Source organism: Cyprinus carpio, chromosome B15 (assembly GCF_018340385.1).
Source record: "Cyprinus carpio isolate SPL01 chromosome B15, ASM1834038v1, whole genome shotgun sequence".
NCBI lineage: Eukaryota > Metazoa > Chordata > Actinopteri > Cypriniformes > Cyprinidae > Cyprinus > Cyprinus carpio.
In genome coordinates, this window is record NC_056611.1 from 6,944,590 (window position 1) to 6,961,838 (window position 17,249).

General features: G+C 37.7%; 2 protein-coding genes across 2 annotated transcripts; one reads left to right on the forward strand and one right to left on the reverse strand.

Moving 5' to 3' along the window:
* Nucleotides 1-2,330: 2,330 nt before the first annotated feature.
* Nucleotides 2,331-4,979, reverse strand: LOC109084616 (lysophosphatidic acid receptor 6-like). The gene has a single exon (XM_019099285.2). The coding sequence runs from the start codon at nucleotides 4,195-4,197 to the stop codon at nucleotides 3,076-3,078; it is 1,122 nt and encodes a 373-aa protein (XP_018954830.1). The 5' UTR covers nucleotides 4,198-4,979; the 3' UTR covers nucleotides 2,331-3,075.
* A 142-nt stretch (nucleotides 4,980-5,121) lies between these two features.
* On the forward strand, nucleotides 5,122-15,552 carry LOC122139779 (protein piccolo-like). The gene is made up of 2 exons (XM_042739031.1): nucleotides 5,122-5,274; nucleotides 11,865-15,552. Exon 2 carries the CDS (start codon nucleotides 13,106-13,108, stop codon nucleotides 13,556-13,558), a length of 453 nt encoding a protein of 150 aa, XP_042594965.1. The 5' UTR covers nucleotides 5,122-5,274; nucleotides 11,865-13,105; the 3' UTR covers nucleotides 13,559-15,552.
* Nucleotides 15,553-17,249: the final 1,697 nt, after the last annotated feature.

A 17,249-nucleotide genomic window follows, 5' to 3' on the forward strand; every position in this document is an offset into this window, starting at 1 on the left:
ATCTCTAGTTGTTTTACTAGTATTGAGAATAGTATCCGAATAGATTACCACTCTATCCGGTTTGACTTCCTCCACCCATTGTAAACCCAAAGATGCTGCAACTAGTTCAGCCATATATATAGACACATGATTGGGTATTCTTTTATTAAATCTTACTTTGAATTCTGGAATAGCAATACCCACTCCCACATGCCCATTACCAGGATCTTTAGAACCATCTGTGTAAATTTCTAAATATCCATAATATTTTTTGTTCATGAATTCTTGAACTAAATTACAAATATTTTCCTTTCCATTCTCCAACCATTCCTTTATCTTTTTAATTATGTCTAAGTTAACCTTAGGTTCTGGAAATATCCATGGTGGAATTCTACTAATGACATTTTCTGTTCTAAAATCAAATGTATTTATACCACATTCTTCAGTTTTCGTAAGTTCCAACCAAAACCTTCACCTACATGTCTCTCATATTCCCAACATTTTTTAATCACTGAAGATGCAAAATGTTTCTCATCATGTAATCGTAACCAGTAAGCTAGAGATAGTTTATTCCATCTTAAATCTAAAGGAGTTTCATTACATACCACCAATAATGCATTTATTGGAGTAGTTTTCATTGCTCCTATACAAATTCTTAATGCTCTATGTTGCAGTCTATCTAATTTCTCTAAATGAGTTTAAGCCACAGCTCTGTATATCATGCATCTATAATCTAGCATTGATCTCATTTATGCTCTATATCAGGGTTATTCAACTAAAATTTAAAGAGGTCCAGTTAGAGAACATTTCTTGAAGCAAAGGTCCGGAAGATCATAATGCCAAACTAGTTAGTGCGATATATATTTAAGTAGCCTAGTAGTTTTATCAACATCTGCATGTAATCAATACTTGTCAAATCAAATGAATTCAGTACAATTCAAAAACATTTGACAATATTTATTGTCATGTAACATAGAACTGAACATATACATGTATGTACGACTGTATATATATATATATATATATATATATGTATATATATATGTGTGTGTGTGTGTGTGTGTGTGTGTGAGTGAGTGAGTGAGTGAGAGCCACTTTCCAGTTTTAGACTAATATTATAATATAATATTGGTCTTCTTGCCTATTATGTGCAAAGACTTGATTTACATATTTCATAGCCCCGAGAAATGAACCCTTTCCACTGGGATGAAAAGTTTCAAGGCTTCATAAGGCTTTGTCTTGCCATCATTACCTGATCACATTTTCTCCTAGTTTCCTTTGCTATTATAATGTGCTTTCTAAACACAGAATTGCAGCAGCAAGAGAAAAAAAAATCAATATTATAAAGTCAACGACCAACTGACCAACTAAAGCAAACACTATTCACCAAAATGCTAACCTTCAAATGGAATCCACTAAAGCTATGAAAATAAACCTTAGTTAATTATCAGTAAGAACGTGTGTATGACAAATAAAGTCAAAGTGGGGTGCATTTCCCAAAATCATCATTAGCCAACTATGGTCGAAAGTTCCGTTGAACTCTGTTGGTAACGACTGAATTTGCGACCATAGTTGCTTTTGGGAAAAGCACCCATGCTTAGTAATAAGTAAAGCTGGTGATGATGTTTGTGGAGTTGTTTAATCCTCCTATGCTGAGATCTTGAGAGATTTAACGTCTTTTATATCAGTTGATTTCATCTAAGCCTGTGACTGGAAGTCAGTTGTAGTAATTATAAATAATTTGTAATATTTTTTCGTAAATGGGAATTTTTGTTTTGATTAAATCTATATCTTTTTGTTTAGATAAAAAAAATATATAATTTAAATTAATTGACTTTCTTCAACAAGAAAAATATAATTTAAAATAGTTTTTATAGACATAGTAAATATTGTTTAGTGCAAGTTATTTATTTTACATTGGCTCAAGTTATAAAATATAGATGTGAACCATTAACCTATGTTTTTTTTTTTTTTTTTTTTTGGATGAATGAAAAAAAATTTTCAGTGCATGGAAACATAGTGGGTGTGGGTGATCTGATGTATCAGTTGTGCCAAAAGCTTAAGAGCTCTGGATCGACCTTTACAGATACAACATCACCTTTATGCAGATTTTTACAGGCATGTTAAGAACCAAGGATTTTGATCAGGATTGTGTGTGTTAACAGTTCCTGCCATAGTTTTGCCTGCAGCAGATTACATATTTATAACAACACAGAATTTTTTGTTTGTTTGTTTTTTTTTTTTTTTTGAAAAAGCGTCTTCTTACAATGCATTTAAGTCAAGGGACTGTTCTTGGTCAATATTAGACAAATAAAGTAGCTTACAACACAGAGAGAACTTCATCTGTACATTTACAGAGGCATATAGATAGTATCAGTTTAAACAGTAACTGCTGAATATTTAAATATGACATTTAAACTTTGCAACTGCAATATTGCAGACTATATTGTACTTTTTTAAAGGACATTACACAGGGAGAAAAACTGATAATAATCTATTGTAAATAAACACCTCTACATACAATTGTAAAACTTTATTATCAAATGAAGTTTGTAACAGAAAAAAAAACTGCATTATGACAGTGTCAATGTCAGTGCAAAGTTAATATACAGTATTATATAAGTGCCAACAAAAGTTTTCAGCTTTTTTAATATTATGACACTTCAGGCAGTCAATGTGTTTACATGTGGCATTGCATAAAATGTTATATCATTCTATTTTGTTTGTAGGTTTAATTAAATAGTGGTTATGTATGTTATTTTCACATTCACTTGCCATTCTGGAAATGTAAGTACATTCACATATAGTTAGAGGTTCTTGTCTAGTTTAATCAAGTTCCAGCTGATTTACAGCATATTTGTATTATTCTTACTCCACAGTTAAGTATTCCAAATGTTTGGATATAATTCCATTGAGAACAGGTGTATCCCCTCATTGCTCTAAATCCCTCCAAAAGGGCGTAGTTTACTTACTTCCCTGAGAGATATTTACAAACCAAATTAGGGCATATTAGCATGTTTTATGCCACATTTCATCCACTGCAGAGTACTTTTTGTGCATTCAGTTTCTTTACATCCATTTGTCCAAAACTTGTCCTTATACATTAGACTCATTGTGGAACATCTTGTTCTTTATGGACCTCAGGCTGAACTGAAGATAAGAGCTAGTCGTCTCTGACTGTAAAGCCTCAGAGAACTTGACATCAAAGGAACGGTTCATCTGAGACTTCCTCTTAATGGAGTTTTGTATTGTCTCTGAGGTGAAATAGTAGACGATGGGGTCAAAACAGCAGTTGGACACAGCAATACACAGAGCGATCGGATAGATCGTCCGAACCACTGATTCTGCTGCACAGCCCTCCAAGATTTTTGTCCGCACCAGTGAGTAGAAGACAAGGTTGACGTTGTAGGGGATGAAACAAAAGCAGAAGATGGAGAGGTGGACGATGATCATCCTCAAGATCTTTTTCTTGTTCAGCTTCCCTCCCTGACTAACAGTCTGTGGCCTCCTCAAAGTTTGGAGCACCATAGCGGAGCAAACCACGTTCAGTATCAAAGGAATAAGGAACCCCACTGTCTCTATGAAGATCACCACCTTTGAGAGATGGCTCTTCCACTGATTTGAGGAGAAGTTCTCAAAGCAGGCTATTGTGTTGTTTTTTTGCTTGTTAGTACTGTTCAGCATGAAGCCTGTTGGAAGACTTCCAGAAAGCACCAGAACCCAAACAGCAGCACATACAATTTTGGCATTGCGTTTGGTCCGCAGACCCCTTGAACGGAAGGGGTGTACTATGGCGAGGAAGCGGTCCACACTGATGCATGTTAGGAACAGGATGCTCCCATACATGTTGGTGTAAAAGAGTGAGACAGAGAGCTGGCAGAGCAGGCTGCCAAATGGCCAGTTCTGCTGGATGAAGTAAAAGACCCTCAAAGGGAGTGTGAGCACAAATAATAAGTCAGAAACCACAAGATTCATCATATAAGTGGTGGTCTCATTCCGCAGTTTCAGCGTACAAGTAAAAATGTACATTGCTGCAACATTGGTGATAAGTCCCACCATGAAGACAATGCTAAACACTATGCTGTAGAGAGGATATTTGAAGTTGTCATTCTTTGGGCAGTGGGTGATGTTGTGTAGCTGCAGAGAGGAATTTTTGTTGCTGGAACTGCCAGCCCATATCTGGGTCAAAGTCTCCATTTGAACAGTGGTGTTGTACATCTCAGCGAGAAACAAAGGCGCACTATGGGGTGTTAGGTGAGACTACACAATAAAATGACTTTCCTCAATCCACAATTTGAAAGGGCAAAACAAAGCATGTGCACCAGACAGATTGCTTCCAACCACAAGATGGTCTTTCTTTTTAAGGGCACATAGATCTCTTTAATTTTTTTTTTTTTTTTTTTTTTTTTGGCAGGTCAAAACTGAAGCGATCAAACACTCCTCTGCGGCATTCTTCAACAAAGCCTCATGTTGAAGGCATTTCACCACAGAGACTGGAGCCAGACCTCGACTACTTCTTCCCCTCCCCCTTCCTCCTGTCCTTTCCCTAGCCACCCCACAAGATTGTTCCCCCAAGCTTAGAAGCTACTCACTCCAAAGTTTGTTCACACAGTCCTTTCCTCTGGTTCGACTTCAGAAATACCATCCAAAACAACCAAAAGGTGTAGTCCTGTTAGAATCCACTCCTAGTATATCCCACTGAGGAAAAACAAATGTCTTTGTCCAAAAGCAATCCCAAATTCTTCCCCAACAAGTCTTGAAGTATCCTTTAAATTAGCCTTCTTTGTTCTCAGTCCCACAGATTGTCCAGGGATTGTAGAGCACCTGAAGACACCATGCAGCTCTCTCTGAGTGTGACAGTGCAAAAGCAAGTCAGCCTTGCTTCATCCAAGTGTCTGATTTCTGGCCCACCCCCTTCCTTGCTGCTCTGTCTTGTTGTCTCTGTCAGCAGTAGCCTCAGGGGCATTCTGTGCTGTGAGCATTGAAGAGGCGAGAGAGGCAGCTGTGCTGTGGAGGACTTTACAAGCCGGTGTTATCAGCATATTTGGCTAACCATGGCTCCTCCTACCTTCCGGATAGATCCCTCCCCCTCTGACAGAGAAGCCAGACAGCAAGAAAGTATTATACAGTGTACAAGGGACAAATTGTTCTTTTAACAACTTAACATGACAGTCTCTTTCAACAACTTTGAATTTGTTATTGTATTATTTAATATTAAACCTTACCCAAAATAAAATAATATCAGGACGCTTTAAAAGTACAAGAGGCTTGCTGGAGTTCTTAATTGTGTTTCTTGTAAGTATCAACTGCTTTGCTGAAATTAGTAGTTTAGATAATTCAGTTAGAGGAGCTTTGAGAGAATTTTGGTAAAAATGTTTTAGTTAATATTGAAAATTCAGTTTTGTACTGACATTGGCATCTTGGCAAAGAGTTATTAGTTCTTCTTAGGAGATACTGTACATTTGAGATTACTAGAGAGTTTTTCCATGTCACAATTTGCCTTTAGCATGGTCTAGTTAGCCCCTGCTGGTAGATGTGGTAATTACACTATCTGAATGCAAAGAGCATTGAGTCATTGAAATGATCTGACTATATTTGTGTGATTATGTTTATAATACATAGTATATTTCCACATTCAGTTTTACACCACCATAATCCTTAACAGCATGAAATGTACTTCTATTTTTCTGTCTGATACTGACCTCACTGAAGGGCTTGCCGCTGTGTGCATTCTTGTGATGCCGTTAGTTGTCAAAAGTTGTCATTATGTAATTTTCCTGCAACTCTAGCATCATTACTTACATAACGTTTACTGCTCATGTGCTTGGCTCAGAAAAAAAAAAAAAAAAAAAAAAAAAAGGAGAATTGAGTGTACATGAGCCAAGCTGGGCACTTGATACTAAAGTTGTAAGTCTTCAAATTCTGAGAGGCACCAGTCAAGCAAGTGCCATTGAGATGAACTGAAAGGCTAAATAACAGAAAGATGTTCATTTGCATTCCCATTCATCTCAGTAGCACTTGGTGGCTCTTTTTTCCCTTCAGGAGAAACATCTGAGATACAAGAGACTTGTGCAAAAGTTGTATGGGAGAAGCAATATAAATATTAAAGAGCTGTCAACTGTGATTTTATTACATTAATAGTTAGCAACATAGAAACTGCAAGTCTGTTCCTTTTCCAAACTATATGCTTAAGAAAGAGGAAGTGCAACCAGCTTCCTCTGCAAAAGCTTCCATTTAGAGACATTCTGTCAGGGTAAGGCTAGGGAGTTTGTATTATATACCACACCCTATGATACACTGCACTTTACATGCAACAACAATAACAAAGGAACCAGTCTTTGATTAAATAATGGAGCACAACAAGGACAGTAATTCTAGAATTATTTTCCCCATTCATTTTCTCTAAAGGGATTTTAAGCAAAATACCTCAAGATAGAATAAGGAAAAAAATTAATATAGTTAAGACAGAGCTGCTGAGTGCATGTTTTGGCTTGGCAGAATGCCAGCAAAAAGGCGCTGCTTTTATAATCTCTTAAAGACATTTTAGTTCATCGCAAATCTCACAAATCTCTGCTATAACACAATAAACATATGCATAATGTATCTTTCATAATGTCTACAATCCCGTGAATCATTATATTCTTCCGCATCCCGCACACACACAAGTGTCTGCCGCTCGCACCAGGACTCGCCGATCTTCACTCTGTTGCGTCGGACTCGGGTCTCACGGGAGCAGGTCTCTAATCCAGTGGCACTTTACTGGACAGTGCGTGTGCTACATCCTTTTTAAAATCTCTAGATTATAAATCACTGCATTCTGTCAGCAATGTAATGCGGCAGTAACATATAGAAACCTCGGGTTGTAACTATACTCTTAATACTATTTTGAAGATTATAACGCGTTAGATTACTCCGTTACTAAAAAAGCAATCAAATTACAGTAACGTGTTACTAAGTAATGTGTTACTGCCCAACACTGGTCATAAAGGGATGGCCATGGTCAGCAACATTACTCAGGTAGGCTGTGGCGTTTAAACGATGCTCAATTGGTACTAAGGGGCCCAAAGTGTGCCAAGAAAATATCCTCCACACCATTACACCACCACCACCAGCCTGAACCGTTGAGACAAGGCAGGATGGATCCATGCTTTCATGTTCTTTATGCCAAATTCTGACCCTAACATCTGAATGTCGCAACAGAAATCGAGACTCATCAGACCAGGCAACATTTTTCCTATCTTCTATTGTCCAATTTTGGTGAGCCTGTGTGAATTGTAGCCTCCGTTTCCAGTTCTTAGCTGACAGGAGCGGCACCCGGTGTGGTCTTCTGCTGCTGTAGCCCATCTGCTTTAGGGTTCGATGTGTTGTGCATTCAGAGATGGTATTTTGCATGCCTTGGTTGTAACGCGTAGTTATTTGAGTTACTGTGGCCTTTCTGTCATCTCTAACCAGTCTGCCCATTCTCCTCTGACCTTTGACATCAGCAAGGCATTTTCGTCCACACAACTGCTGCTCACTGGATATTTTCTCTTATTCGGACCATTCTCTGTAAACCCTAGAAATGGTTGTGTGTGAAAATCCCAGTAGATCAGCAGTTTTTGAAATACTCAGACCAGCCCATCTGGCACCAACAACCATTCCACGTTCAAAGTCACTTAAATCCCCTTTCTTCCCCATTCTGATGAACTTCAGCAAGTCGTCTTCACCTCATCTAGATGCCTAAATGCATTGAGTAATGCATTTAGCAATTTGTGCTACCAAGCAATTGAATAGGTGTAGTAAAGTGGCCGTGCTCAACTTTATGTATATGTATATTTATATATTTATATATATATGTATATAGCGGTGAGAAGCTTTATGTACTTCTTTGAATTATTTATTACAAGTATTACTGATCCCAAACTTTTGAACGGCAGTGTATATATATATATATATATATATATATATATATATATATATATATATATATATATATATATATATATATATATATATATACATATACAGATACATATAAACACACACACACACACACACACACACACACACACACACACACTCAGACATAAATAATATATATATATATATATATATATATATATTTGTTATTGTGTGTGTGTGTGTGTGTGTGTGTGTGTGTGTGTGTGTGTGTGGGCTTAAAGTGCACACTCTGAGCTTTAATTTGAAGGTATTCTCATCAAAATGGGAGGAAACTTAAGGAATTACAGCTCTTTAATATGTACCGCCCCCTTTTTCAAGGGACCATAAATAATTGGACAATTGACTCAAAAACTGTTTCATGGAGAGTTTCTACATCAGTTAAAGAGCAGGTCATATGGTATTTTAAAATGCCCTAATATTGTGTTGGAGTGCCCTACTACAGGTTTAAATGCATCTAAGGTGTGATGTTTGAATAACGACAGACAAAAGATGTTCTGTCTTAACTTTTAATCAGAACACAGAACAGCTTTATCAGGCGCAGCAGTCTAACACTCGCTTGTCTTTCCCGCGTTAACCCTATAACTGCCGGTGCAGCAAATTAAACAGCAATTTCACTATGATTATAAAGTCTGCGTGTTACACTACATTCTTTACTATTAAACAAAGTAATTAGAACAACATCAGTCTACAATAATCGACACATTCTTAGGAAATAGTAGGTTCACATTGAATTATCAGAACTAGGCTTACTTCAGTAAGACGGTAATATTGTGCTTTACCTGGAAACCTAAAGCTGCACTATACATCACATATTAACACAAAACTGTTTTTTTGAGCACTCAATTGAAAATGTACACATAATGTATCAATCATACTAGTTACAGTTTGTGGTTCGGAGAGCTTGTTAGTCCAAATGGGGGGGAAGTCGTGGGTTGCGAGTTCAAGTCTCGGGCCGGCAGGAATTGTAGGTGGGGGGAAGTGAATGTACAGTCCTCTCTCCACCTTCAATACCTTGACTGAGGTGCCTTTGAGCAAGGCACCGAACCCCCAACTGCTCCCCGGGCGCCGCAACATAAATGGCTGCCTCTGCTCCGGGTGTGTGTTTTCACGGTGTGTGTGTGTTCACTGCTGTGTGTGTGCACTTTTGGATGGGTTAAAAAAGCAGAGCACGAATTCCGAGTATGGGTCACCATACTTGGCTGTATGTATGTCACGGCAAATTAAGAAGGAAGATTAGAAGCCAACAAAGATAAAAGCCAAGATTAGAGAAGCAGTCCTTGATAAAATGACATGCACAAAACAAAAGGTTTGAATTGTACTTCTGTGGTATCCTTGAACACAGCGTCTTCTCAACATCATGTAAACACACTAACTAGCGGAAGTGTTTGTGGGCAGGTCAGACTCTGTCTGGGATTATGCAAATCTGTTACACAGTGACATATACCCGTAACAAGCAAAAGATTTGAAAATATAACAACTTGTTAAAGGCGATTCAGATTTTAAGTGTGCATTTGCATTTTGAAGCTGTTGCTGTGAACCCACATCATGCGGTCAAAGGATCTCTCAAAACAAGTGAAACAGACAATTGTTAGGCTTCAAAATCAAAACAAATCCATTAGAGAGACAGCAGGGACATTAGGAATGGCCAAATCAACAGTTTGGTATATTCTGAGAAAAAAAGAACTCACTGGTGAGCTCAGCAAAATAAAAAAGCCTGGATGTCCTCGGATGACAACAGTGGTGGATGATCAGAGGATCCTATCCATGGCAAAGAAAAACTCCTTAAGGGCACTTTTTTGGGAGTTATTCCATAACATTTAGTTTTTATATGTATACCACTGTTTAGAACTGTGCTAGCTAATCATGTGCTGATTAACATCTTTAAGCTTAGTTGAGATTTATCTAAAATGGTCACTACCGAAACAGTCACTACCGAAACTTTTGGTGGAGTTTCTGTAGTGGCATCTTTGTTTTTTGGGGAGTGATATCCCATAGAATTGTCACTACCGAAATGGTCACTACCAAAACATGTCATCATTGTTTCTGTTGTGACAAAAGGTAACACATAATCCTCATACTTGAGGGAAATAAACACAATTTTAGTACAGTTATGCAATTTTTTTTTTTTTTTTTGTATGTTTTAGTAGTGTTTTAGTATGAGTTAAAATTCTGTAATGTGATGTGGTTGCTACCTTTACCTTTATTTATGTATATAGTACTTTTAACAGTATAGATTGTGTCAAAGCACTTTACAGTATTAAATAGGAAAACAGTGTGTCAAATAGTGCTACCAAAGTATTACTGTCACTAACGTAAATGTGCAGTCACTAGTGAAACATGGGATGTTTTGTCAAAAATAAAGTATACTGAAGTATCAACTAAGATGTTATGATAGTTTTTAATTCAGTGTACAGTATATTCAGACTGATGAATCCTTAACTTCGAAATCAGTATGATCACGGCCTTTTACAAAAAAATGGATTCAAAATACAACAAATCTCATTAATTACACTTGAAATATTGTTTTTTTTTTTTTTTTAAGTTTATGTATATAAATCATATTTTTTTTTTTTTTTTATTTACCTCAAAATCTTTTAGTAAAATAGCAAAAAAAAAATATATATATATATAATCTAGACCCTGCAAACAAGCCTACACTGGCCCTTTACGGGCCCACTTAGGGCTGCCAACGCAGGGCCCCTGAGAATTTGCTCACTGGCAAAACGTTGGCCCCTTACCACTGGCCCTGCATGTGCAGCCCTCACTAAGCCTCCAGGAAGCCTTAGTGCTGTTTTATTGAAAAGAATAAGCTCACTGTTATGGGGTAAATGCTTGTTTTAGTTGGTTTCCTGACCCTTGACTTTTTAATTTTAATTTTTCTCTGGCTGCTGTAACTGTGTTTCTGAAGCACATTTGTTTTAACAAAAGTTGCAAGAAAAAAAAAAAACTGATCTGATGATTCAATCATCATGTATGGGTTTAATTTCCTGATCTCTGAGGACATTATTTAGACTTAATTAGTTCACATTATAGGAGCCCTAAAATACAACTGCATGAAGTTTTGTTCTGCTTTAATATTTTGAACATTAAGGCATTGTGCAGAAATTTGGACAGGATCATGTAGACTCACACAGATATCAAGATCCAGCGTATGAACCTCAACAATGGTGACCTTCAACAAAATATTCAGATCAACAATGAACTTCACAAAACAAGCTTTTCGTTGATTGTCATTATTATATAGGTTCATACGTTGAATCATGATATCTGTTTGAGTCTACGTGATCCTGTCCAAATAAGTTCTGCATAATGACATAAAAATGTTCAAAATATTAAAGCAGGACAAAATTTTATGCAGTGGTATTCTACGGCTACTAAAGTAAAATTTTTAAATCTAAATAATAATTTTAAATGTAAATAATAAGCTTCTGGATGAGATCAGTGAATCAGGACACTACATGATGATCAATAAATCAATAAATAACCATCACCATCAGTGCAGACTTGTTTGCAGGGGATGTAAGCAAAATCTTAATAGGGCAACATAACCCTTCTAATTAAATTATTATTACTGTGTTTCGGTGGTGACAAATTTGGGGAGAGGACAAATATTTTAAAAACTTTCTTAAAATATAGTATGAGAATTTACTAGAAATGCGTAAATGTGTTTGCATATATACATACATTTACCGTATGTGTGTATATATATATATATATATATATATATATATATATATATATATATATATATATATATACGAAATAAAAAAATAAATACTTTATTTGTGTGATAAACTGTACATGAAACTTTTTTTGGCCTGTTTTATCATTTGCCAATGAAAAATTATATTTTTGATGTTAAGGCTTAACATTTAGCTAAACTACAAATTGTGACATGCTGATGTATGTTCATGCCTAATGTATTAATACATATTTCTTTCAAGGACAAGGATATCAGTAGATTCTGGAACTGACAAAAGGGATGCCTAACACTTCTGCAAGTCCCCAGTCCCGCATTTCCTGCTATTGAAATGATGCTTTGTGTTTCTGAGACATGTGTTTCATCTAGTGGCAATGCACAACTGAGAGTCTTGTTTTTATGTGTTCAGTGGAATGGTTTTGTTGGAGGTCTTGTGTGCAGCAGACAATGACATAGTCTGTTTTTCAATGAAAATGTCTCCCTGACCTTGATGGTGTTTTAAGGGAGCCCCATGGGGAGCACAGAACAATGGTCTGTAAGGTCTGTTTTGGGTTTTGTTTCATGTTCATGTTTTCATGTCTTTTATTTTGTTATTGTTTGATTTTGCTGTTTGTGTCATGCTTCCCTTGCCCTCATGTATCTCTGCTTTGTGTATGTTTCATGTTCTCATTGGTTATTGTCTGGTCATGTGATTATCAGTTCTGTTGGTTCTCATTGGTTGCTTTAGTCATGTGTCTTGTTCCCATTGGTTTGTTCCTGTCAATTTACCCTCATTGTTTACTATAAGTAGTCATGTTTTTGCCATTGTCTGTTGTCATGTATTAACGTAATGTTGCAACCTGCTGTCGGTGAGTCAAGTCTGTTCTAGTCAAGTCTTTGTTTATTTTTTGGATTACACCTTTGTAAATAAACTGCACTTGGGTTCATCTACACTCTCCTTCAGTGGACTGTTCGTTACAGAATACACGACCTACCATGAACCCAGCAGTTTCACGCCTCTTCTGCCTTTGTCAAGGTAATCAGGCCATTGAGGACTATGTTTAGGAATTTTGTGACCTGTGCTACCAGGTGGACTTTAATGATGTGGCCCTTAAGGACATTTTTCGAGTGGGGTTAAATTAACCCATTCGCTCTCAGTTGCCTGGGGGAAAGATTCATTGGTCACTGGAACAGTATATAGACTTTGCCTTGTGCATGAGTGGATCTACTTTTACTGTGGGTGTAAGGAAGAACACAACACTTCCTCAAAGTTGTCTCACATCATGCCTGCCAAGCCAAGGTCAACTCACATCTTGTCTGCCAAGCCACTAACATCATGTCTGCTACCCCAGGGTTTGCTCACGTCATGCCTGCCAAGCCAGCACCTGTTCACGTCATGCCTGCTATGCCAGAGCCTACTCACATCATGCCAGTTTCTCAAGAGATTCTCCACAACATGGAGAATCTCTTGAGAATGTTTGTGCATTGTTTGTGATCTGTCGCAAAATGGCTGCCAGTCAAGAGTCTCTTCAGAAAATGGCTGACATTCTAGAGCCTCGTCACGCCTCAGCTGAACTTCCAGAGCCTCGTCACGCCTCAGCTGAACTTCCAGAGCCTCGTCACGCCTCAGCTGAACTTCCAGAGCCTCGTCAAGCCTCAGCTGATCATCCAGGGTCCCGTCACGACCTGGCCGACATTCCAGAGTCCCGTCACGACCTGGCCGACATTCCAGAGTCCCGTCACGACCTGGCCGCCTTTCCAGAGTCCCGTCACGACCTGGCCGCCATTCCAGAGTCTTATCACGACATGCCTGTCGAGCCAGGGCCTTCACATAAAATGGCCGCCATTCCAGAGTCTGCTCACGTCATTCCTGTCGAGCCAGGGCCTTCACACATGATGGCCGCCACGCCCGAGTCCCCGGCCAAGATGGCAGCCACGCCCGAGTCTCAGTACTTCTAGTAATGGCAGTCGCCATTTTGAGCATGTGGGCTGCACACTGTGCTCCAGAGACTTTTCCGGTCCACGAGTCTGCTCCTGAGGCTTCTCCTGGCCCTGAATTCACTCCAGTGGCCCCAGAGGCAGAGGCACGGCAGAATCTCCAGAGGAGGTCATCCACGAACTCTCTGCCTGTCCTGCCACGGGCAAGGAGGCCATCCACGAACTCTCTGCCTGTCCTGTCTCGGCCACGGAGGCTGCTCATTAAGTCACTGCCTGTCCTGTAACGGCCACGGAGGCCGCTCAGGAACTCACTATCTGTCCTGTCACGGCCAACTTGTCTGTCCATGTCCCTGCTCCACCATGGCTTCCAGCTCTGCGTGCACCGCCTGGCCACCCCGCTAGGCCTGCTCCACCATGGCTCCATACTTCTCTGGATCTGCTCCACGGCCCAGGTCCCCCTCTGTTCCATGATCTGTCACTGCTTCACGGCCCAGGTCCCCCTCTGCTTCATGGTCTGTCTCTGCTCCACAACCCAGGTCCCCCTCTGTTCCATGGTCTGACACTGCTCCACGGCCCAGGTCCCACTTTGCTCCATGGTCTGTTCCTCCTCCACTCCACCACCCTCCTGGAATTTTTTGGGGTTAGTTTGTTTGGGCGTCAGGTCATATTCAGATAAAGGTTTAAAAATAAAAAAATATACACATTCAAATAAAGATTTCAGAATGCAGGCTCATTAGTACATTAGTGCATTAAAGTGTCACTAATTAAACAAATATTTTCAGTTAATTGTCAGCCTCTTATATGTGTGCTCCTTATAAACAATTAGCGGATATGCATATAAACAGCCTTTTAATTAACAGAGTTAATATTCATGGCTGATAGTAAGGCATGTAAATATAAAATAAATCAAACTGGATGCAAGAACAGCTGTTACTTCTTGCCCAACATGTTAATGAAAGCAATAACCTCATGATTAAGGTGATTTACCTTTTTAAAAGCTCATTATTCTCAAAGGTTTCTAGAATGTTTCTGTTCCGAGGCAGATTGCCAGCAACAGCCATTTTATGATAGTTTCCTGCACATATTTGTTCATTAGGGAAAAGTGTCTTGTGGGAAAATAAAGTATGTTTGTTCTTTCCACTTCCCTTTGGTCATAATATTTTATCAGTAGAAAGCACTATACTAAGGTTAGTTTAATAGCTCCCTTGGTTGAAGAGCATTAAATATTTACACAATTTTTCTGCATATAATGGACAAAGAAATCAATATCATGGCTCTTTCATGGTTGACTGATATTGAGTGATTACATTTATATAGTATATGTGGGCATATAACTGATGGCTGCTTGCCATTATGTGGTACAATCTGTGTACAATCTATAACTAATAGTTTGTTTTTTGCAAAAAAAAAAAAAAAAAAAAAAACCTTAATATGTACCAGTTACCAGTTGTTTCATACTGATACTGAACTAAAGTGTAATTTGTTTCATTACATAATTGCTAGGCACTAACATTTCTTCCAGGAATGCATTCTAAACATTTAAGATAATTTACTGGCCTTTTAAAGTATCATGCACTATTTAATTTTTGTTTACATGTATATGAAAAAAGCAGCCAGAACATTCTGCTAAATATCTTTTTGTGTTTTACTTAAGAAAGAAAGTCAAGTATGAAAGTCTGCCCCCAAATGTACCATGAAAGCAATTGTATTTGCTGGTGCTTATGGCAAATGCACTCCATTTGCATGCATCTCTGGATAGGTGTTTATTTGATGTTGCAATTCACATTTTTGTAGGAGTGGTCAGTTGTTGTCATATTTAGAATATGTGTGGCAACATGTTTGCACAAGCTGAAAAAACTTGCGTCAGCAACAGTCAGTATTGCACCATTGGCCATACTTGCATAATTTTGGGCATTGGCAGGATAGAAAAGTGAATGTTAAGTTTATAAGTGGTGATGCAAAGTACACAACCAAGTGTTGTATTACAAATGTATAAAATGTTATATTTAGGTTCCAGTGTAATAGTATATAAACTATATATATATATATATATATATATATATATATATATATGTGTGTGTACATTGTGTATTACATTTTTGAGGTAAAGATGATGACATTCTAAGAAGATCAAGTCAAGCAGCCCAGGTGTCTGAGACATAAACCTTTTGTCTTCATGCACTTCCTGACTATAGGGCAGGGTCCCAAGTTAAAGGCGAATGCTAAGCTCAAGGCACAGCTGTGCCTTTGTCTCTGTAATAATGTGAAAGTATGGCAATACTGTCAGACTGACTGGATTAGCACCTATGCATTTGAATGACACTGTTATGCTGATGAGATCAAGGCTGGGAAAATGCTGGTGTCAGGCTGATTCCTGTACTTCATTTGCATGCTATGGGTTAGATTGTCTCCACCACTACTGAATGTATCCCTCCCCCTTGAATGGATATAAACGACATAGCATTACTGCTTTAGTTAGACTTGGATGACTGCAGTGACGCACAGCGAGTCCTCAATAAAGAGTAACTTCTGTATGGAAGATATCCCAACATCTCCTGGTCTCTGCTTCAATGAGGTTTTCAACACAAGTAACCAAGGCCTATTCATTGAGATTCATTTCTCAAATGAATCCGTATAGAGGAAGAGATGTATGATATAGTGATGTCAAAAAAGTCTGTCACCTCTTGTGAAAATGCTTCTATATCTTTTGCAATACATTTATAATCTATTTTTATATATATATATATATATATATATATATATATATATATATATATATATATATATATATATATATATATATTAGTTTTACATTTTTCAGAATTTAATTAAACTAAAATAGCCTGTTAGATCAAAACAAAATAGTTCCCTTTTATTGCGTAGTCTGCTAAGTACTTTGCCATGTAGCACAAATTTCACCATGAAGCGAAATAACACTGATATTTCCCATTAAAGAAAGAAATGATGGCCATGTTAATGTAGACAAATGAAAACATGGATTTGGCTTATGTGTTTTTTTATTCACAAACTATAACTTTGCTCCACTGATAAATATGGCGTATAAAGACAAGTGACTGAAAAAGATGACGTTAATGTGTAAATTTGTAAACCTTTGGGGGAGAAAATACTAAATGAATATACAAAGTAGAATAAGTTGTAACACACATTGTTTAAACATTCACACACATACTAGCATGTTAAAACATATTGTATTTGCTAGTTGCCATATCAGCACAATATAGAGAAACAATCGCACCAGAAAATAAATAAATAAAATAAAAACTAGCACAAGATACTAACTAGGTAAAAATTTCATTTGGGCAAGTGGGGCACATTGTAACACTTTGTTACAACATAACCTATTACCAGAACTATGATATTTCATTAAGTTAGTGGTGTAAATCTTTTTTTTTTCCTACTGAGAAACAGATGAAGAAAGAATAAGAGGACCTCAATGTTCAGAAATTGTTATTTCAAGAATTTTGAAGCATTCCTACTGGCTTGTGTCCTTGTGTTACAATGACCTGATGGAGTGCCCTTGATGGCTACCAGATAGTGTTGCCAGACTGGGCAGTTTTTAATTTGAGTGTGCGGGTAAAACTTGGCTTGGGTGGGTGGACAAAATTTGGGCTGGTTTGGCGTCTGTTTAGTAGTTTTCAATCATCTTAATTGTATGAGCTAATTGGTTAACAGACAAACCCAAGTGTGCATG